At 43.0% G+C, this 23,217-nt stretch overlaps 1 protein-coding gene across 1 annotated transcript in view; it reads right to left on the bottom strand.

Moving 5' to 3' along the window:
* Positions 1-15,345, bottom strand: part of LOC124551305 (1,5-anhydro-D-fructose reductase-like) — a 51,915-nt gene extending 36,570 nt beyond the window's left edge. Inside the window, exons 1-2 of the mRNA XM_047126316.1 lie at positions 15,225-15,345; positions 6,600-6,767 (exon numbers count right to left, since the gene is read on the bottom strand). Coding sequence (XP_046982272.1) covers positions 6,600-6,767; positions 15,225-15,299 — 243 coding nt within the window. The 5' untranslated portion in view covers positions 15,300-15,345. The remainder of the gene's footprint in view (positions 1-6,599; positions 6,768-15,224) is intronic.
* Positions 15,346-23,217: the final 7,872 nt, after the last annotated feature.

Here is a 23,217-nt window from a genome sequence, read left to right as displayed (position 1 = left end):
TAGGGTCGAAAGTGCATACCTTAAGATCTACGAGCAATTTTTCATCTTCGATACAGTGAAGCAAATCTCTTCTAATGAGAGCTCTTTGCTTTCTATATTTTGGGGAATGGTAGTGTGGACCAAAACAAGAAAAAGACATCGAGTAAACATGTGCTCTACAATGCATATCTTAACAGCTATGAGCACGTGCTCATCTTCGCTACTTGGAAACGCAACTCTTCTAATGAACAATTCCTCATAACTTTTAAGGTGTGCATTTTAGAGCAAATGTTTACTCGACGTTTTTTCTTGTTTTGGTCCATACTACTACTTCCCAAAATGTGGAAAGCAAAGAGCTTGCATTAGAAGAGATTTGCTTCACAGTATCGAAGATGAAAAATTGCTCGTAGATCTTTAGGTATGCATTTACGACCCTATGTTTACTGAGCCTTTTTTGCTTCTAGTATCGTGTGCTTTCAACTGTATGCGCTTCCCCATTAATTATGATACACCCTGTATAGATAAGGAACAGCAAAGGGCTACCTTGGGGAACGCCAGAAATCACTTCTGTTTTACTCGATAACTTTCCGTAAATTACTACGAACTGTAACCTCTCCGACAGGAAGTCACAAATCCAGCCACATAACTAGACGATATCCTATAAACACGCAATTTCACTACGAGCCGCTTGAGTGGTACAGTGTAAAAATCCTTCCGGAAATCCAGAAATACGGAATCGATCTGAAATCCCCTGTCAATAACACTCAACACTTCATCCGAATAAAGAACGATGTTTTATAAACCCATGTTGACTGTGTGTCAATAGACCGTTTTCTTCGAAGTAATGTTCGAACACAATATATGTTTCAGAAACCTGCTGCATATCGACGTTAATGATACGGGCCTGTAAGTAAGTGGATTACTCCTACTACCTTTCTTGAATATTGGTGTGACCTGTGCAACTATCCAGTCTTTGGGTACGAATCTTTCATCGAGCGAACGGTTGTATATGATTGTTAAGTATGGAGCTAATGCATCAGCATACTCCAAAAGGAACCTAATAGGTATACAGTCTGGACCAGAATACTTACTTTTATTAAGTGATTTAAGTTGCTTCACTACTTCGAGGATATTTACTTCTACATTACTCATGTTGGCAGCTGTTCTTGATTCAAATTCTGGAATATTTACTTCGTCTTCTTTTTTGAAGGCATTTCGGAAGGCTGTGTTTAGTAACTCTGCTTTGGCAGCACTGTCTTCGATAGTATCTCCATTGCTATCGCCCAGAGAAGGCACCGATGTTTCTTGCCGCTAACATACTTCACATACGACCAGAATACTTTGGATTTTCTGCCAGGTTTCGGGACAAAGTTTCGTTACGGAAATTGTTATAAACATCTCGCAATGAAGTCCGCGCTAAATTTCGAGCTTCTGTAAAAGATCGCCAATCTTGGATATTTTGCGTCTGTTTAAATTTGGCATGTTTGTTTCGTTGTTTCTGCAACAGTGTTCTGACCCGTTTTGTGTACCAAGGAGGATCAGCTCCATCTTTTGTTAATTTATTTGGAATAAATCTCTCAATTGCTGCCGATACTATGTCTTTGATTTCAAGCCACATCTGGTGTACACTTATATTATTAATTTAAAATGAGTGGAGATTGTCTCTCAGGAAGGCGGCAGGTGAATTTTTATCTGCTGTTTTGAATAGGTATAGTTTTCGTTTATTTCTTGAGAATTTGGGGGTTCAATCTCGCTACGACAACCCTGTGTTCACTAATCCCTGTATCCGTTTTGATGTTCGTTATTAACTCAGGATTATTTGTTGCTATGATGTCAACTGTGTTTACTATTCGCGTGGGCTCATGAACTAACTGCTCGAAATAATTTTCAGAGAATGCGTTTGGCTCAATTTCGGATGATGTTTCTTGCGTACCCCCGGAATTAAACATGTATTTTCGCCAACATATGGAGGGTAAATTAAAGTCACCACCAACTATAATCGTGTGAGTCGGGTATGTGTTTGAAATCAAACGGAAGTTTTCTTTGAACCTTTCAGCAACTGTATCATCTGAATTGGGAGGTCGGTAAAAGGATCCAATTATTATTTTATTCCGGTTGCCAACTGACATCTGCCCATGCTAACTCACAGGAACTATCTACTTCAATTTCGCGACAAGATAAACTACTATTAACAGCAACAAACACGCTACCGCCAACAGTGTTTAGCCTATCCTTTCGAAACACCGTTAGGTTCTTCGCAAAAATTTCGGCTGAGCTTATTTGCGATTTAGTCAGGTTTCAGTGCCTATAACGATTTGAGTGCTTTCTATTAGCGCTTGGACGCCTGACCTATTCAGTGGAATCCGAAACCAAACCACCCTTTGGCGCAAGTCGAGGAATCTGCAGCCTACACGGTCGCAGAACCGTCTGAGCCTCTGTTTCAGACCCTCCACTCAGCTCTGTACCAGAGGTCCGCAATCGGTCCTGTGGACTATGCTGCAAATGGTCAGCTCTACTTTCAGCTTGCAAGCAAGACTGGCAGCCTTAACCACTTCTGTTAGCCGCTCGAAACCAGAGAGAATTTCTTCGGATCTTACAGGTTGATTGGTTTCCTCTGAAACAGGACAGGCGACAGCATCTGGCTCAGCGACAGTGTCAGTTACAGACGGCACCTGGAACCTGTCAGACAAACCGGGGAGGCCTTACATGCGGCCTCCTGGGAAGTCTTTCGCCGTCTGCTTCGCCCTGGGGCGACCTCCCACTCGACCACACGTGAGGGGTCAACCTCAGTGCGAGCAGTAACTGGGCTGGCCACTGGTGAGGACCGATCGGAGGACTCGGACGTGCTGGACGTCCGTTGGATCCCCACGGCCGGCCCAAAACAGTGATGCCCATCCACTGCAGCCTCAAGCTGTGTAACCGAAGACATCACAGCCTGAAGCTGAGACCGAAGTGTCGCCAACTCGGCTCCCATCCGCACACAACAATTGCAGTCCCTGTTCGTACCAACGACCGTGGAATACTAAACTACGCACATAAACGGAGTATCGGCACGTGCTGCGCAACTCTACTGTAGACCCTGACGAAAACGCAGGAACTGTGTCTAATAAGTTAGACTAATACGCAGAGATTCAAAAACCTAAGTACCGAACCACTCAGGTGGAACTAAATAATTCGCCTCTGATTATGAACTTGTATTATGTCACAAGATCGGTTTACTTTCCGACGTAAACGAAAACGCGAGAACTGTGGCTGTTAAATATTAAATAAACATGCAGAAACTCGAGAAACTAAACTATTAAAGCACACTCAGATGATATTATAAAATTCGCTCCTGGTTAGGAACTCGTGAAAGTGACAAAATCGGTTACTTCCCTGTTGCTGCTTGTGACTCAGCTAGGTACTGCTGCATTTTGTTTATTATGCGACTATACTCAACTATGTGGAAGACTATCGAGATGCCAAGGAGTACAGCGTATGCGGGTGAAATCTTTCATACAATAACAAGCATTATAATGATAATGAGAGTACTGGTAGCAGTCAAAAAGAAATACCTCCAGTAAGACAACTGTACCTAGTCTGAACTATACCACCGAAGTAAATTACAAAGAATATTTTACTTTAGCGGAAAGTAATAGATTTAAAGAGAACTTGTAGGTTTGATAATAACATTGCAATTCTGTCCTAAATGTCAAATAACTTCGAAGCAGTTGAACGGGAAAGAGAGTGTCTTAGAGGTTATGAGATGACTATCAACAACAGTAACGGAAATATAATGGAAGGTATTTCAGTTAGATTAGGTGATGTTGAAGAAGTTAAACTAGAAAATGAGACAAGAAGTATTAGATGAATTCTGTCATTTGGACAGCAAAACAAATGACAAAGATGGATGTGAAACGCACATAAAATTCCGGCTGGCGATAGCAGAGAAAGTACTACTGTAAAATAACATCAAATATTACTTTGAGTGGTAGGAACCGTTTACCGAAGGCATTTATCTGGGAAGTGAAATATACACTCCTGGAAATGGAAAGAAGAACACATTGACACCGGTGTGTCAGACCCACCATACTTGCTCCGGACACTGCGAGAGGGCTGTACAAGCAATGATCACACACACGGCACAGCGGACACACCAGGAACCGCAGTGTTGGCCGTCGAATTGCGCTAGTTGCGCAGCATTTGTGCACCGCCGCCATCAGTGTCAGCCAGTTTGCCGTGGCATACGGAGCTCCATCGCAGTCTTTAACACTGGTAGCATGCCGCGACAGCGTGGATGTGAACCGTATGTGCAGTTGACGGACTTTGAGCGAGGGCGTATAGTGGGCATGCGGGAGGCCGGGTGGACGTACCGCCGAATTGCTCAACACGTGGGGCGTGAGGTCTCCACAGTACATCGATGTTGTCGCCAGTGGTCGGCGGAAGATGCACGTGCCCGTCGACCTGGGACCGGACCGCAGCGACGCACGGATGCACGCCAAGACCGTAGGATCCTACGCAGTGCCGTAGGGGACCGCACCGCCACTTCCCAGCAAATTGGGGACACTGCTGCTCCTGGGGTATCGGCGAGGACCATTCGCAACCGTCTCCATGCAGCTGGGCTACGGTCCCGCACACCGTTAGGCCGTCTTCCGCTCACGCCCCAACATCGTGCAGCCCGCCTCCAGTAGTGTCGCGACAGGCGTGAATGGAGGGACGAATGAAGACGTGTCGTCTTCAGCGATGAGAGTCGCTTCTGCCTTGGTGCCAATGATGGTCGTATGCGTGTTTGGCGCCGTGCAGGTGAGCGCCACAATCAGGACTGCATACGACCGAGGCACACAGGGCCAACACCCGGCATCATGGTGTGGGGAGCGATCTCCTACACTGGCCGTACACCACTGGTGATCGTCGAGGGGACACTGAATAGTGCACGGTACATCCAAACCGTCATCGAACCCATCGTTGTACCATTCCTAGACCGGCAAGGGAACTTGCTGTTCCAACAGGACAATGCACGTCCGCATGTATCCTGAGCCACCCAACGTGCTCTAGAAGGTGTAAGTCAACTACCCTGGCCAGCAAGATCTCCGGATCTGTCCCCCATTGAGCATGTTTGGGACTGGATGAAGCGTCGTCTCACGCGGTCTGCACGTCCAGCACGAACGCTGGTCCAACTGAGGCGCCAGGTGGAAATGGCATGGCAAGCCGTTCCACAGGACTACATCCAGCATCTCTACGATCGTCTCCATGGGAGAATAGCAGCCTGCATTGCTGCGAAAGGTGGATATACACTGTACTAGTGCCGACATTGTGCATGCTCTGTTGCCTGTGTCTATGTGCCTGTGGTTCTGTCAGTGTGATCATGTGATGTATCTGGCCCCAGGAATGTGTCAATAAAGTTTCCCCTTCCTGGGACAATGAATTCACGGTGTTCTTATTTCAATTTCCAGGAGTGTAGTTGATAAACAGTTCAGACAAGAGGAGAAACGAAGATTTTGAAATGTTGAGATGTGCCGTGACGAAATAGTGCGGTTTATTGGATGAGTATATCTGCTATTTAATGAAGTGGGAAGGAAAGATAATTACAGGTAAACCTGAGTAGAAGAAAGGTTGGGTTGACAAGACATATTTTGAGGCATCAAGTAATCGTCAGAATGGTAATAGAGGGCAGAGAGGATCGTATAAGGAGACTGATCTTTGACCACAGTAAGAAGGATAAGATGGACGTAGGATGCAATAGTGATGTAGAGATGAAGAGGCTTGCAGAGGATAGACCCATATGGAGAACTCTATCAAACGTGTCTTCAGATCAAACACTACAACAACAAAAATGTTAAAAGTAAAAATGTGTGAGGATGAATAGATATGGAATTATTGATTTTGACAGTAGTTCCAGGTGGAATATGATACGCATTAGCTAGCTGGAGAACTCATCATGCCAGCCCAACATACAGAAGCATGCTGCATTTAGGTCTTTGATACACACTCTCTTGATTTAGAGGAAAACAGCCTCAGGAATGAGCTAGATACAGTAAAAAGTATTGGCATAAATAATGACTACACAGACAGATCAACTGGCAATTTATACAGACAAATACACCTCCATGTATATATAAAATGTTTTTTAAATGAGCAGACAGATTTCGAAGTCAGTTATTTCAGCAATTTTAAAGATCTACTTTAAAATTAAAGTTATTCACTGCACGTGTCAATTGTGTAATAATTTGATCTCTAACAAATTCATCTTCGATCACACCATGTACATCATCAACTGAGAAGCGCTTACAAAGGTGTGTATGCAGATATGGCTCTTGAGTGAAGTGATGTATATTAACAGAATGAAGAAACCATTGCATGATGGTGTCAAAAAGTTTAAAACACTTTCCTTGGATTATGTGCTGGTTTACACCGCTCATTTTTTCCGTTGTTTCGAACATATTTTCCGCATGTGACTTACTGAATTTATAACCTAGCATCAAACCTTTTCATGACGGGAACAGGCACTTCACTTCATTCTAGAGCAAAAATAAATCATGTATTAAGACAACTTACAATGCATGGTGTATTTAATAATGTACGAAAATTTGTGACTAAAGGTTTTCTTAATTCATGCTTCCAAACGCTAGTTAGCTTCCTACCTTGGTGACGATGAACACGTCTTCTCTCTTCAGCTTCCCAGAGTCGAACCACTTCTTGAGGGTGTCTCCAATCTCCTTCTCGTTGCGGTAGGAGTAGGCGGTATCGATGTGCCTGTAGCCTGCTGCTAGGGCCGCATCCACGGCTATACCCACTTCACCCACCTTGGCCTGAAATTGTGACGAGGTTGATGAGGTAGACCGTCGTTTGTCTTTGGGAAAGGTAGTTCTGCAGCTAACGTAATAATTGCCTCACTGAGTGTACAGGAATGAGAAATAATGTTGGAGCAAGTTATCAGCCCCCTCCATAACAGTAGCAAAAGCTTTCTGCTCTGCGATGGTCTTTTTATGAAGGCTTGCTTTGGGAGTTGCGCATGCGTGATCGAGCTGCTTCCTCTGCAGTGCGACTTTCAAACGAATCTTCCATGACAACACGGCATTACGCGCACCGGCATTGCTGCTTGCCCACAATAAACAACAGCCATCACCCGTTGGTGTCGAATAGTTCCGGTGGGGAAGTATTGCGGAATGCAGGAAACGTTGTACGGCGACAGACCAGAGAGTTACATATGGTATAAAGTGATCTCTGATACTGAGACTGTCCACTAATGCTGCTCTATTTTTGTGTCTCTTTATTTTAGTAGTCTATACAAAATCTTACTTCTCTAATCAAATAAAACGTAAGGATAGCGAAATCATTTTCATGTTTTAAAATAAAACATAGTTCATCTGGAGCAACTACCCCTTTAATTCGGCCTCTAATTATTTCGGTATTGTTCTGAAATTTTTTTTCTGTTAACATCCTTCATTGCAGTGTCAGTACTAAATTGTAATCAACAGAGAGCTAGTAGCCTCAAGTTTCCTTTGCCCTACATTTTCATGATTAAGCATTGGATTTTATGCTGGAATAATTAAAACTATGCTATGTGAAGATATTTAAGCATTTTATGTGTTATCATCATGTGTTGAGCTAAAATGGATCTTATTGCTTATTAATTAATGCTGATTTTTGAATGAAATTTTCCTTTAATCAACACACTGTAATCGAGTATACGAGCAATGTTGACCCACAGGACATGTGTGACGACAAGGGCAGTTACCTCAATGGTCAGCTGTGTTTCTTACAGCCTATACCCTTCACACCCAGTAGCACGTTGTTTGAAGACACCTGTCTTGTGGTCTGCGTATTTTGATTGAGTAAGGAATTAGTGAGACGTTGAGACAAACTGTTTTAGTGTGTGGGACTCCTTTTGTTTGTCATTGGCATAAGCACCTCACGGCCCCATGGGAATTACCAAGGGACCCGATGATAAGAATAACAACAAAACTAGTATTTAACAAATTTCTGCGAAACTTCATTGTGCATGTTTGTTGAAGTTAGTTATTTGCTTAATTGGTTTCATGTTCCATGGGTGATTTTGTCCGATAGATCGCAGTGATGTCGAAAGACTCATTTTACATTCAGATCGCAAAGTAATTTGTACGTATGATTACATTCTGAACATTTCTAGCTACTTTTTTCCAAAACTAAAAACGATGTACAGATGTTGTGAGTTAGTAAGTCCTATCTACCACTTTTTACTCATTACAGTATAGAAATTCTCCAACAGAGAAGAAGGAGAAACGTGCGCCATTTGTTTTCAAATTTCACTTCGCTGTCTGTGAGATATTTTATATCACTGGTAAGTGATCAAAACTTTTTGTTGCAGCATTCTGCAGCCCCTTCTGTGCTAAAGGCAACCTTAATGCGAAGTAATGAATGTCATTTTTTCTTATGGAATTGTAATTATGTACATCATTGTTCCTTTAGAACTGTTGCGAATTATTTGCAGCAGACATCATGGGATGAAGCAGTAATCAGAATGCTGAACTCCTTAAACAGATGTCTACAAGGTGATCGTGGGTGATAGTAGACTTGAGCGTTGCGGATCCCCATATTTGATTTCTTTCCAATAAGAATTATGTCCCCTGTCTATGTAGGTTGAATTACTAAGTGCAACTTCCTGCATACTTTTTGTTGGATGGGTATGACGTTATCCATTCGTTGGCTGTACCATCAGTCCCATAGAACTTCAATTTATTATTCTTGTAGAAAGTTTTTGCGCAGTGAAGAGTGTCTTTCTTAAAGATGAGTTACCCCAGAACATTATTCCATATGAAATTTTTGTATAAAAATATCCTAAATATGTCAACTTCCAGATTTGCCTCTAGTCAAGATTTTCAATGATTCTAAGCGCAATGTGGCTGAACTAAGTTGTATTAGGAGTTCCAAAGTTTGCATTTTCCAGTTTAAATTATGTTCTATATGGACATCTAGGAATTTTTAAGTTCCCACCTAATTTCTTATTATTTTCTCACCTTGTGTTACTCTTATCACTGATGTATCTCTAGATGTTCAGAACTGAATACGTTTTATCTTTTTAAAGCTGAGAGTGAGACCACTCGCAGAATATCAGTCATTTATACTTCATGGACATTGTTCACCAATTCTTCTCTTTCCAGATGAATGCTTGGACGGATAACAGTTCTAGTGGTCATCTGCAAAAGGAACTAAATCTGCTTGTGTATCTGACGGAATATCGTTTACACAGATGACCAACAATAGTAGACTTGAGCGTTACGGATCCCCATATGTGATTTCTTTCCAGTAAGAATTATGTCCCCTGCCTATGTACGTTGAATTACTAAGTGCAACTTCCTGCATACTTTTTGTTGGATGGGTATGACGTTATCCATTCGTTGGCTGTACCATCAGTCCCATAGAACTTCAATTTATCTAGAGAGTACTGTGATTCACACTGTCAAATTCATGAGGCAGGTCGCAGAAAATACCAACCGGCGCTATTTTATTATTTAATCTGGTGAGTGAACATGTGAATGGCATTCTTAGTGGAGGAACCTTTGCGACACTCGAACTGTGTTTTTCTGAGGATATTATTGTCGTAAAGGTGAGATACTGTTCTAGGATACATCATCACCTCAAAAATTAAAAAAAAAAAGGATTGTCAGCAGTGAAACAGGACGGCCGTTATTGACATGTCTCTTGCGATCTTTCTTAAATATGGGTTTTGACGCTAGCATATTTTAGTCTCTCTGGAGAAATGTCTTGAGTTAGTGAAGCATTATGTACCGGTACTCCAGATAAGACCAGACTTTTTATATTGGAACAAATTTTTAGTACTCGATTGGAGACACCATCAAAACCAGATAAGCTTTCATTTTTGAGAGAATGTATAATATTCTTCATTTCAGGATGAGAAGTTTATGATACATTTATATAACTGAACTGTATGAGAGCTACATTTTCAACATTCTGCTATGCTTTTTCTGTTGAACTGTTTGTTCTTATGCTTTCTACTGTGCTTAAGAAATGATTATTAAATACATTTGCTACCTCTGGCTTATCATTTATAGGCAGTCCATGTAGTTCGATAGTGATGTTACCCTGTTCTATGGGTGGTTTCCCTGTCTTTCGTTTCACTAAATTCCATGTAGCCTTAAGTCTGTTGTCGAAATTACTGATTTCTGTCAGTATCTGCATATTCATTGACTTTTAAAACATTTCTCAGTAACTTTGAGTAGTTTTTGAAGTGTGTAACTACTGCAGGATACCTATTTGTTCTTGCCAAGAGATACATTTCCGCTTTCCTTGCACGAGATATTCTAATTCCTAAAGCGATTCATGGGTTTTTACATGGCAGTTTAGTGTCCTTTCTGATTAGCTCATTCAGAAAGCTATTTTCAAATAATGATGTGAATTTATCATGGAAGAGATTAAATTTTATGTTTGTAATTGGTTTATTAAAAATTTCATCCCAGGTCATCTCATGTAAAGTTCTCTTAAAAACATTTGTCGTGGTGTCATTAATTATTCTAACTGATTTCCACTGAAGAGTGTCCATACTAAAATGCACTATTATATTTGTCCTAATTAACTATACATCATGATAAAAGAGAGTATCTGTTATGGAATCAATAGTTCTTCTCTTACTTTGAGCTTCACTAAAGCAAATATTATCCAATAGGGTCCTACTGTCTCCTTTATCCATCAGTTCAAAATTTACCAGTGAAGATCTATATATCGTTACAATTAAAAGTGAACTATTTTTCAGTACTAATTCACAAGCACATACTTCTATGTGCTGATCATTATAAAATCTAAGTGCCTCACGTTTTGGAAGTTGTGTTGTGTCTTAATATATGTAACAACTCTTCCTTTTCCCATGTCAGATCTGCATCAGTCAGCTGCTACAGTGTAATCTTTTATATGCAACTTATCTAACCTCTGGCTATGTGGTGCTTACACAGGCAGAGCAAGTCTATCTTTTCAGATCTCTCTACATTTCCCGAAAAGACAAAAGGCTCTTCTGTCTCATTACTCAGTCTTTCAATATTTTGACGAAATAAATTGACCTTAAGTTTCTGTGCAATCTTAATCGTTTAGTGGGGCTCTTGTGTTATATTCATTTCATTCAAAATATGGTGCCTCAGTCCTGTTTCCCTCATCAAACAAAGGCGCTCCTCTGACACCAGGAACCACAGGGCTCTTGCTTGGCGTTGGTGGCCACCATATATCACCTGCAATAAGCTCAGTCAGTCTACCTTCCTCTCTCTCCCATTCAGATGTAGACCAAGCCTAGTATATCCCCATCTCCCGTTGGTAGCAACGCGCACGCACTCTTTACAGTCAGCACCAACCTGCTCATCTCAGTGTTTGCAAAGCTCACAGCATTGTTAATCCAGGACTGGCCACGGTACTGCAGAACCTCCGCAAAACTCACATCTGTGTGTGTGGTTGCTGCTCCTGTTTCATCCAGGTCACCCCTAATGCCGTAATTGCTATTCTTAGTCAGGCTGTTCCCTCCTCTAACTACTGTAGTAACCTGATCCTCTTTGCAAAAACCACTGCGCAAATTTCCGATGTCCTCTGTCACCTGGCTGACAATAAGCCTAGTACTTGGCATCACAGTACTTGTGACCTGGTACCCTGTTCCTGATTTGTCCTGTACCATGCCGGCTAGCCCCCCCCCCTCCACCTTCCCCCCTTCCCCGCATGGTTACTACCTAGCAGCAAGACATTTTTCTTCCCATTCTCGCTTTTTGTACCAACCTACACGAGTCTCTTTCCTAGAAGTCTGCTGCACCCTACTATGACCTGCAGCTGGATGAGGATCTTCCCCTCCTGCTTCGCGTAACAAGTCAAATTTGTTCGATACTGTTAGCTTAAATGTAGATGAAGTTGAAGAACTATCCCCCTTTCGCCCATTACTTCTTACCTTTACCCACTTTCCAAGATCTTTTTCCTCCTTCAGCCGATCGAGTTCAAATTCCGCGTGAGCTTCTTCAGCCTGAAAGGCTCACATCTTTTCCGCCTGCCCAGCGATTCTCTTCTCTTTTTTGCAAAGCCTGCAGTTCCGCGGGAGAGCTTCGTTGAGTTCCAAATTCAGTTAACCACTACAGCCACTCCAGTGAAATTTCAACCCATAGTCTGCAAAGTCTAGTCTTTGACTATCCTGCAGCAAACACGCACGCGTATTGCGCATCACAACACAGATTATACTCTTAAAAATAGAATTAAACCACTTAATACACTTTACGCTACACGAATTATCGTTGTTATCTGCAGCAAAAATTAGGTCTAGGTTAGTGCTTCACATGTACAATATAACGTAACGTTATTCATTTCCGCTTACATCAAGAACTGAGCATTCACTTGACTGCAGTACCCGTTAATTATTACCATGTTCTCCAAAGTATGGCGAGATAATCTACACTCATGCTCATAAATGAGAATAATTGCAGAACGTGCTGCCACACAACGTGTCACTACACGAAACTGGTGCTAATAGCATAGGCAGATAGGGAACACACACGACGCAGATCTGTAAGTCCACGGTATTGGTGATAAGTTGAGAAAACCGTCCAGAAACACATGTGCTACAAAACGCCACTGTTTCCTGCGCATGAGAATAATTGCAGAACGTGCTGCCACACAACGTGTCACTACACGAAACTGGTGCTAATAGCATAGGCAGATAGGGAACACACACGACGCAGATCTGTAAGTCCACGGTATTGGTGATAAGTTGAGAAAACCGTCCAGAAACACATGTGCTACAAAACGCCACTGTTTCCTGCGCATGTACGCCGACATCAATATGGGATATGATCACCATGCACACGTACACAGGCCGCACAACGGTTTGGCATACTCTGGATCAGGTGGCCGAGCAGCTGCTGGGGTATAGCCTCCCATTCTTGCACCAGTGCCTGTCGGAGCTCCTGAAGTGTCCTAGGGGTGTGAAGACGTGCAGCTATACGTCGGCCGATAGCATCCCAGACGTGCTCGATGGGTTTAGGTCTGGAGAACAGGGAGGCCATTCGCCTGATATATTCTGTTTCAAGATACTCCTCCACGATGGCAGCTCGGTGGGGCCGTGCGTTGTCATCCATCAGGAGGAAGGTGGGACCCACTGCAACCATGAAAAGGCGGACATACTGGTGCAAAATGACGTCCCGATACACCTGACCTGTTACAGTTCCTCTGTCAAAGACGTGCAGGGGTGTACGTGCACCAATCATAATCCCACCCCACACCATCAAACCACGACCTCAATACAGGTCCCTTTCAAGGATATTAAGGGGTTGGTATCTGCTTCCTGGTTCATGCCAGATGAAAACCCGGCGGGAATCACTGTTCAGACTATACCTGGACTCGTCTGTGAACATAACCTGGGACCACTGTCCCAATTACCATGTACTGTGTTCTTGACACCAGGCTTTACGGGCTCTTCTGTGACCATGGGTCAGTGGAATGCACCTTGCAGCTCTCCGGGCGGATAAACTGTGTCAGTTCAGTCGTCTAAAGACTGTGTCTGGAGACAACTGTTCCATTGGCTGCGGTAAGATTTCGAGCAAGGCTACTTGCAGTACTCCGTGGCCGTCTTCGGGCACTGATGGTGAGATATCGGTCTTCTTGCGGTGTTGTACACTGTGGAAGTTCCGTAATGTAGTGCCTGGACACGTTTCCTATCTGCTGGAATCGTTGCCATAAACTTGAGATCACACTTTATGGCACACGTAGGGCCCGTGCTACGACCGGCTGTGTTTGACCAGCCTCCAGTCGCCCTAGTATTCTTTCCCTCATAACGTCATCCATATGTGTTCTCTGAGCCAGTTTCAACACAGAGTCATCATTAGCACGTCTGCACACTTACTCGCTGCACCGTACTCTGACATGCACCAACGTACCTCTGCGTATGTGAACTGCTGCCAGCGTCACCGTGCGACGACCGCAGGTCAAATGCACCGCATGGTCATACCCCGAGGTGATTTAAACCCGCAAACTACCCACCAGTATTAGCATTATCTTTATTTTATGAGCATGAGTGTTGTTATCCTTATAACAACTATAGTAATGTAGAATTTCAAGCACATATAAAAATGTTTCATCAAATGGCCGTTAATTTAAATTTTTACTTTTTGTATTAAACGTTTCTAAATATTTTTTGGTTATTTCGCTTTGAGGACTTGGTGAAACACTCATTTTGATACATTTTTCGCTAGTTTATTTTTTTTCAACGTAGGATTCGGCTTGTTAGCCATTGTCTAGCATAACTCACAAGAACAATAATAAAATCATCCTCGTCAGTTATGCATAAATATATAGACACTAGTAGCAAAAAATGTGTGTTTTATTTTTGTTATTCTAGCCACCATCTGGCCTCACAATGCTCAAGACCGAGGAATTTGCTAATACGCAACGACATGAAATAAAGTCCCTACTACAAATAAGATGATTTTCGAAGTGGCTGTGTATCCAAACAAAACAACTGATAAGAGGGACACCAACAGATTCGAAGGGAATGTCTGTTGGTCAGCATTTGTATGAGTAAGCTTGCCATACTCAGCAACACAGTAAGGGACACCAATGAGAACTTCCAATTTTTACGCCGATCAGCTAAAATTTTGCAAAGGGAACAACGTGCACAATGTAGTAACCAGAAAACTTATGTTAATCAGTCTTAGGGCAACATGCTGTTCACTTATCCCACCTTTATGAATACCTACACAGCCATTCACCTCGCTTATGAGGTAAACTAAGACTGTCTTATTTCGATGTTAATCGTATTCGTACGTCAGTCGAGTGCTGACAGTTGACGACAAACGCCTATTGTCCACGCTGAATTGCCTTTGAGCTGGAGCCGCAGTGCCTCGTTTAAATAATGGAATTTCTAAAACGTCAAAATGTTTTTACAAATACATTGACTGTACCATTCAAGTCACTTTCACAACTGGCTTAGGCTACTATTTAAATTAGGCAAATGCACTGTGTAATGACAAATATGTAATGTCGTGCACCTAATTGTTACTCGGACGAAAGTATTGTAAGTCAGATTCACATTCCAGTTTATTGGTCAGCGACATATAGGCCTAACATTAATGTAATTTTGATAAACGAGTTACAAGAAGAAGACAAATTAGCGGAAAAATATTAAATACGGATTGTAGCCTCCCGTGCAATAGGTCCATACGGTACTGTTGTTTTATCCATGAATTACGGGAGATTCTTCACAATACGGGACGGTTGGTAACCCTGTGTATGTGACACTTGAAGGTGGAACGTACCTGCCAAGTACCCAGGCCTACAATGGGCATCTTCTGGCCATTGTAGAAAGTGATGTGCTGCAATGTGCCGACCATGTCGTCCTAGCCTTGAGCTGCTGCGAGGCAAATGCTAAAGGCAAAGTTTCTGCGTGCTCTCTCGTTCCCACATAGATTCCAGTGTTTTGTACCTGTAGCAGCACTTGAAACAGTGATGCTGTTATCTCGAGAGGCGTATGCAGCGCAATTAAAAGGCAAGTTGAGTGAGATTAGATATGAACCGAAATAAGAGATTATATAACTGGGACTCCAAAGGAAACATTTGAAGCACAGTGCGATGCCGCCATGCTAGACTTATCAAGGAATGCCCATGTTTCCCCTCCAGCAGTTGCACAATTATGTACAACAAAATGAAACACACATGTCTGTGAAACACTTTGCGACATATCATTTCAAAAGCTGCAAGGATATATTTTCACAACAGTAAATTATAAGCAACGCGGTTTTCATTTTAAGAACGATTTTCAGTACATTGGTGTGAGAGTCTGCCACAGCTTGGGTCGGATACTCTTGTCATTTATGTGCCTCACCATCATAATCGTAAGTGTACGGTGGCAAATGTATTGTTGAATGGATTTAATATGCTTGCTATTGGCCAACCTGGAACGACCCTAGGGGATCAAAGACACGACCAGCAACGGGTAAATAACACCACCTGACAGGACACAGATTCGTCGCCAGCAGATGAAGACTAGGAAAATAGTCTAAACGTCTCTCAGAAACCAGCAGAAACAAATGATTTATAGAGAAGAATTCAGCAGTGGAATTCGTCGGGATGACTATGATAACGCATATAATACGAAATACATACGCTTATTGAAATGAACTAACGCAGTCCTCCGTGTATTGATTGCGGGATTTCGTCATAGCACTGCTCATTCGGTGAATTATTATGACCGCTATTATTATGTGATGAGACTTCAAGTTGATTCACATACACACACATCAAAAAAAAGTTTTGAATCACCTCGGTTTCGAGTGTTCCGGAACCTGTGCAGGAAATTGGAATAGAGATCAACATAAACATCATTTCCGCCCTTTTTATTGCTCATGAAAACTACACATTGCATGTTGTGCCACCATACAGCGAGACCTTCAGAGGTGGTGGTCCAGATTTCTGTACACACCGTTATCTCTAAACCCAAGTGCCATGTCCTCTTTCGTTGATGAATGTCTGTATTCGTCGTGGCATATTATCGACAAGTTCATCAAGGCACTCTTGGTCTATATTGTTCCACTCCTCGACGGCGATTCGGCGTAGATCTCTCAGAGTGGTTGGTCGGTCACCTCACCCTTTTGAATCTATCTCAGGCATGTGCGATAGGGTTCATGTCTGGAGAACATGCTGGACACTCTAGTCTCGAGCGATGTCATTATTCTGAAGGAAATCATGCACAAGATGTGCACGATTGGGGGGGGGGGGGGGCGCGAATTGTCGCCCATGAAGACAAATGCGTCGCCAATATACTGCCGATATAGTTGCACTGTCGGGCGTAGGATGGTATTCACGTATCGTACAGCCATTACGACGCCTTCAAAGACCACCAGCGGCGTACGTCGGCCCCACAAAATGCCACCCCACAACAGCAGGGAACCCCCACCTTGCTGCACTCGCTTGACAGTGCGTCTAAGGCGTTCAGCCTAACCGGGTTGCCTCCAAACACGTCACCGATGATTGTCTCGTTTAAGGCATATGCCACACTGTTTATGACATTCGAAGCAAAACATATTGTCTTGCATACAACGACAAAATTGGCTGCTAATGGCAACAGGAGGTGGGACTAGAGGTATCCGATGCTGAGCACAGCATGAGGCTACAGAGCGTAGTTGAGCTGCTCAGTAACTCACAACAGTGATGCAGTGCTAGTGGTGTTGATACATCAGAGCAAACAATGCCAACAATAAACAAAGCAAACGTTACATCGTATCTACAACAACAGCTGCCGAAGTTGGCATTTCTTCAGAAAAGAACCAAGGAATTGTGCAAAATGAGAAAGAAGTGCCACAAGAAATGTTAGCGTTTTTGCAAGATGAGTCAGGGAATGTGTAGGGTAGTGTCGTGCACGTTCGATTGCGCGGATAATGTACACTACTTGCCATTAAAAATGCTACATCAAGAAGAACTGCAGATGATAAACGGGTATTCATTGGACAAATATATTATACTAGAAATGACATGTGATTACATTTCCACACAATTTGGGTCCATAGATCCTGAGAAATCAGTACCCAGGACAACCACCTCTGGCCGTAATAACGGCCTTGATACGCCTGGGCATTGAGTCAAACAGAGCTTGGATGGCGTGTACAGGTACAGCTGCCCATGCAGCTTCAACACGGTACCACAGTTCATCAAGAGTAGTGATTGGCGTATTGTGACGAGCCAGTTGCTCGGCCACCATTGACCAGACGTTTTCAATTGGTGAGAGATCTTGAGAATGTGCTGGCCAGGGCAGCAGTCGAACATTTTCTGTAATCCAGAAAGGCCCGTACAGGACCTGCAACATGCGGTCGTGCATTATCCTACTGAAACGTAGGGTTTCGCAGGGATCGAATGTAGGGTACAGCCACGAGTCGTAACACATCTGAAATGTAACGTCCACTGTCCAAAATGCCGTTAGTGCGGACAAGAGATGACCGAGGCGTGTAACCAATGGCACCCCATACCATCACGCCGGGTGATACGCCAGTATGACGATGACGAATACACGCTTCCAATGGCGGTCACTGCGATTTCGCCAAACACGGATGCGACCATCATAATGCTGTAACCAGAACCTGGATTCATCCGAAAAAATGAAGTTTTGCCATTCGTGCACCCAGGTTCGTCGTTGAGTACACCATCGCAGGCGCTCCTGTCTGTGATGCAGCGTCAAGGGTAACCGCAGTCACGGTCTCCGAGTTGATAGTCCATGCTGCTCGAAACGTCGTCGAACTGTTCGTGCAGATGGTTGTTGTCTTGCAAACGTTCCCATCTGTTGACTCAGGGATCAAGACGTGGCTGCACGATCCGTTACAGCCATGCGGATAAGATGCCTGTCATCTCGACTGCTAGTGATACGAGGCCGTTGGGATCCAGCACGGCGTTCCGTATTACCCTCCTGAACCCACCGATTCCATATTCTGCTAACAGTCGTTGGATCTCGACCAACGCGAGCAGCAATGTCGCGATACGATAAACCGCAATAGCGTTAGGCTACAATCCGACCTTTATCAAAGTCGGAAACGTGATGGTACGCATTCCTCCTCCTCACACGAGACATCACAACGTTTCACCAGGCGACGCCGGTCAACTGCTGTTTGTGTATGAGAAATCGGTTGTAAACTTTCCTCATGGCAGCACGTTGTAGGTGTCGCCACCGGCGCCAACCTTGTCTGAATGCTCTGAAAAGCTAATCATTTGCATATGACAGCATCTTCTTCCTGTCGGTTAAATTTCGCGTCTGTAGCACGTCATCTTCGAGGTGTAGCAATTTTAATGGCCAGTAGTGTACGTGAGGAGTTCGATGATGACGATTCCTGCTTAACAGGTGAAAGTCGTACTGAAACAGGTGTCTCCAGTGAAACGTAGTAAAAGTTAACCGTTGTACAAGGAGCGATTACTAAACGTAGTTGCGCACGTTGGAAGATCCTCCGAAGCATAGTAAAAAGACAATTATGAACTGCTTTCGAAAATGTCCGCAGTAATGCGACCGTGTAGTACATAAGATGAATGACGTATATTGAAGGAAGTACAGGGAGCAGTTCTTACAAAAATTGGTGTCTGCACGTTTCAAGGATGCTCGATACAATTTACAAGATGTGCATGATAGTGACCAATTACGTTTTGATCATCTAATTGCGAGCGACGTAGATTCCAGTGAGATACCGAAATTTTAAATAATAAACAAAGTTATCCCGTCGTTCAGTAAGGAATATGATTTCAGCTCCGACCAATCTGAATTTGAAGAGGAAATGCAATTAGAGGTACCAAGAGATTTGTATCAAGATCAATTAACAGCAGTGCCTTAACGCATTCGTACACAATTAAGCCGACTGTTAATCTGGATGATAAATTAGCTGAAAAGTTATATACTGAGCTGCGAGAAGTTGGAGGTGCTCCGTCCCGTACAATTATTTCTCGTGTGCATGATATTACTAGGGCAGTGGGGAATATTTACGTCACAACAAGTAAGTATGGGAACATGGGCGAAAGACAATTACAACTACGTTATGAACACTGCTTTTGGCCAGCAACTGGTCAAGATAACTCGCTTTTGCTTGACTCCTGGACGGCGTATAAAAATCATACTCATTTAGAGCAGACCATCCTCCTTGAAAAGTTTGTGATCTTGTAGTTCATATCTCCTGGAACGACTGCACAAATTCAGCCTGTGGATGTTTGTTTCTTGGGTGCCTATGAAACATATTATCGCACTATCTGCAGTTACACCTTAAAGGACTTCCAGTTCCACGATAAGCTCCACGACAGACTGTTTTGTCTCCGGTTGCACGACATCACATTCCATTATTTCTCATCACCACGTTACGCTGATATGCATTCTTTAAGAGTGGATACCTAGGTGAACGGCCTGCACGGTTTGTAGCTCCTAAGGAGTTCGCCTTCGATCTTGATGGTGGTAACCTTCGTGATCACCGTGGTGCACCATTTTTCATTCGCTGTTCGTGGTGCCAGTTATTGGCATTTCTTGAATGTCGACGATGTCCATTTTGTGGAGTGTACGCTAACTCATTCGCATAGTTTCCTTTGGTGTCAAGGCATGAGGAATTTCCGCTGCATAGCTGCTGTGGCACAAGCTGGCTCTCGACATCACCAGGTGAGTGCTGTCTCAGTCAGCCTCTCTTGTCACAAGCAAACAACGTCTCCCGCTGTGTTTGGGGTTCTTATCTCGACTGCTATTGCATCACGCCTCTATGTGTGCTTTGAGCAGAGCCGCACGTATCTTGAGCTGACAACAGTTATTTCTTACCTTATCTAATCCAGGTGACTAGTGGCTATATATATTCAATGACATGCAGTACTTGTAAGTGACATCTGATCTGATTGCTGGTGATAGTGACTGGCAATGAGAATTGGTTGCTCGATCAGGCTGAAACCATTTCGAGTCTCGGCTGCGAAGAGACCTTCGCTCGTCTCTATCTGCCAGACAGGATAAGAGGATTATCCGTGATGACAAATTTAAACTGCCTACCAGACCGAAATTCTAATCCTGATCGTTCTACTGAATGAACCATTCCAGGACACCTATCAGAGAGGGTCAAATTATGAAAATGGCACGACTTCCATGTTGATATCCAGCTTTCTTGAGAGTCTTCTCCCATGCTATACTCAACTAACGCCCCATGGGAGGAAGGATAGGATTTTATTTATTTATTTATTTATTGTTCCGTGGTATCAAATTAAGGAGAAGTCTCCATGGTCATGGAACGAGTCAATACATGACATTATAACACGATATTAGAAACAGATAAAATGAAATATAAGTAACATATTCAGGCGACAATTCGTAAGTTTAAATAAAGAAAATCAACAATGTAACACTGGAATTTGCTTAATTTTTCAGCTCTTCCAGAAGCTCCTCGACAAAATAGGAGTGAGCCATGAGGAAAATCTTGTTTAGACTTAAAAGTGTTTGGGCTACTGCTAAGATTTTTGAGTTCTTGTGGTAGCTTATTGAAAAAGGATGCGGCAGAATACTGCACTCCTTTCTGAATAAGAGTCAAGGAAGTGCATTCCACATGCAGATTTGATTTCTGCCTACTATTAACAGAGTGAAAGCTGCTAACATTCTTCAATAATTCCTAGGCGTTGTTTATGCGATAAATGAAGACCGTGAATGTCAAACGGTCTATGTGATATTTTCTAACAAAACGCATTTACAATGCTATTGAGTTCTTGGCACTCTATTGCATGTTCCTAAATTTAATGCAAGTCATATAATGGAGAAAATGTTTGAAACACTCGTTACTATACACTTGTTACTATACGGCGCATGGACTTTGTACTAAGCAGTGCTTCCCTCTAGAATTGCAAATGCCATACGTCAAGGACTCCTGCGTTTCGGCTGGGATTGTTTGAAGAGATGACACCACCTTTTTGGCGAATGGGTAGAACTTTTTGAGATCCAAGAGAGATTTCACAGTTATACAAAAACAGAGGAAGGTAGGCAAGGCCTTTGTTCTGCAAGATCTAGACACGATTTTGAGTCAGGTAAAGCTATAAACTCATTCCACATAATTCCAGTACATACTGCTGACTTCCCCCCCATGAACCATGGACCTTGCCGTTGGTGGGGAGGCTTGCGTGCCTCAGCGATACAGACAGCCGTACCGTAGGTGCAACCACAACGGAGGGGTATCTGTTGAGAGGCCAGACAAACGTGTGGTTCCTGAAGAGGGGCACCAGCCTTTTCAGTAGTTGCAAGGGCAACAGTCTGGATGATTGACTGATCTGGCCTTGTAGCAACAACCAAAACGGCCTTGCTGTGCTGGTACTGCGAACGGCTGAAAGCAAGGGGAAACTACAGCCGTAATTTTTCCCGAGGGCATGCAGCTTTACTGTATGATTAAATGATGATGGCGTCCTCTTGGGTAAAATACTCCGGAGGTAAAATAGTCCCCCATTCGGATCTCCGGGCGGGGACTACTCAAGAGGATGTCGTTATCAGGAGAAAGAAAACTGGCGTTCTACGGATCGGAGCATGGAATGTCAGATTCCTTAATCGGGCAGGTAGGTTAGAAAATTTAAAAAGGGAAATGGATAGGTTGAAGTTAGATATAGTGGGAATTAGTGAAGTTCGGTGGCAGGAGGAACAAGACTTCTGGTCAGGTGACTACAGGGTCATAAATACAAAATCAAATAGGGGTAATGCAGGAGTAGGTTTAATAATGAATAGGAAAATAGGAATGCGGGTAAGCTACTACAAACAGCATAGTGAACGCATTATTGTGGCCAAGATAGATACGAAGCCCACACCTACTACAGTAGTACAAGTTTATATGCCAACTAGCTCTGCAGATGACGAAGAAATTGAAGAAATGTATGATGAGATAAAAGAAATTATTCAGATTGTGAAGGGAGACGAAAATTTAATAGTCATGGGTGACTGGAATTCGAGTGTAGGAAAAGGGAGAGAAGGAAACATAGTAGGTGAATATGGATTGGGGCTAAGAAATGAAAGAGGAAGCCGCCTGGTAGAATTTTGCACAGAGCACAACATAATCATAGCTAACACTTGGTTTAACCCTGCTGTTCTGTTCGGGTCTATATGACCCGAAACGAATATGAACGTTATTTTACATTATGTAAATACCAATATATATTTATGAAACTTTGTGACTTTGTCTGAAAATGGATGAGCAGCATGTGTTTTAAAAGGTTTTAAAAAAGTTTAAGAAGTTTGGGCTTCAACTGTAATAGTTGCATATGTAATGTTCGGGTCATAATGACCCGACACAAATATGTTTAGTGTAACTCGTATTTATTTCTAAAATCTGGAAATGGCGAAAATTATTTTTGTTGTGTTGTGTGGGAATAGTGACTGCATCATTCCAACTTACTCTCAACAATCACCTAAAGCTCCATGCGTTCACAACAATGGGCTTGTTTGTTGCTTTCCCCAGGAAATAATAATTGGCAGTTCTCAATAATTGGAATGCTTTGTTTCTGCCCAGTTTGACTTGTGACACCATGGCGATGAGACCATTGAATGATCGTGAGTTGGAAGAAATAGTAAATGCCTCACCAGATGAAGGATCACTTTCTGAGTTTGAAGATCACATCAGCAATGCATCTGAAAGCGAGTGTTCCGATGACAGTTACGACAGTCCACAGCCCATACAAAATAGTGTAGAGACTTTTCTTTCTAAAAATGGGAATATAGAATGGCAGTTGCATCCACCAGCACAACATGGTCGCCTACCAGCTTCGAACATCATCAAGAGTACCCCAGGAGTT

Source organism: Schistocerca americana, chromosome 9 (genome assembly GCF_021461395.2).
Source record: "Schistocerca americana isolate TAMUIC-IGC-003095 chromosome 9, iqSchAmer2.1, whole genome shotgun sequence".
In the NCBI taxonomy this organism is placed as follows: Eukaryota; Metazoa; Arthropoda; class Insecta; order Orthoptera; family Acrididae; genus Schistocerca; species Schistocerca americana.
The sequence above is the reverse complement of the archived record's forward strand: the minus strand, read 5'-3'. Positions and strand labels throughout refer to the sequence as shown.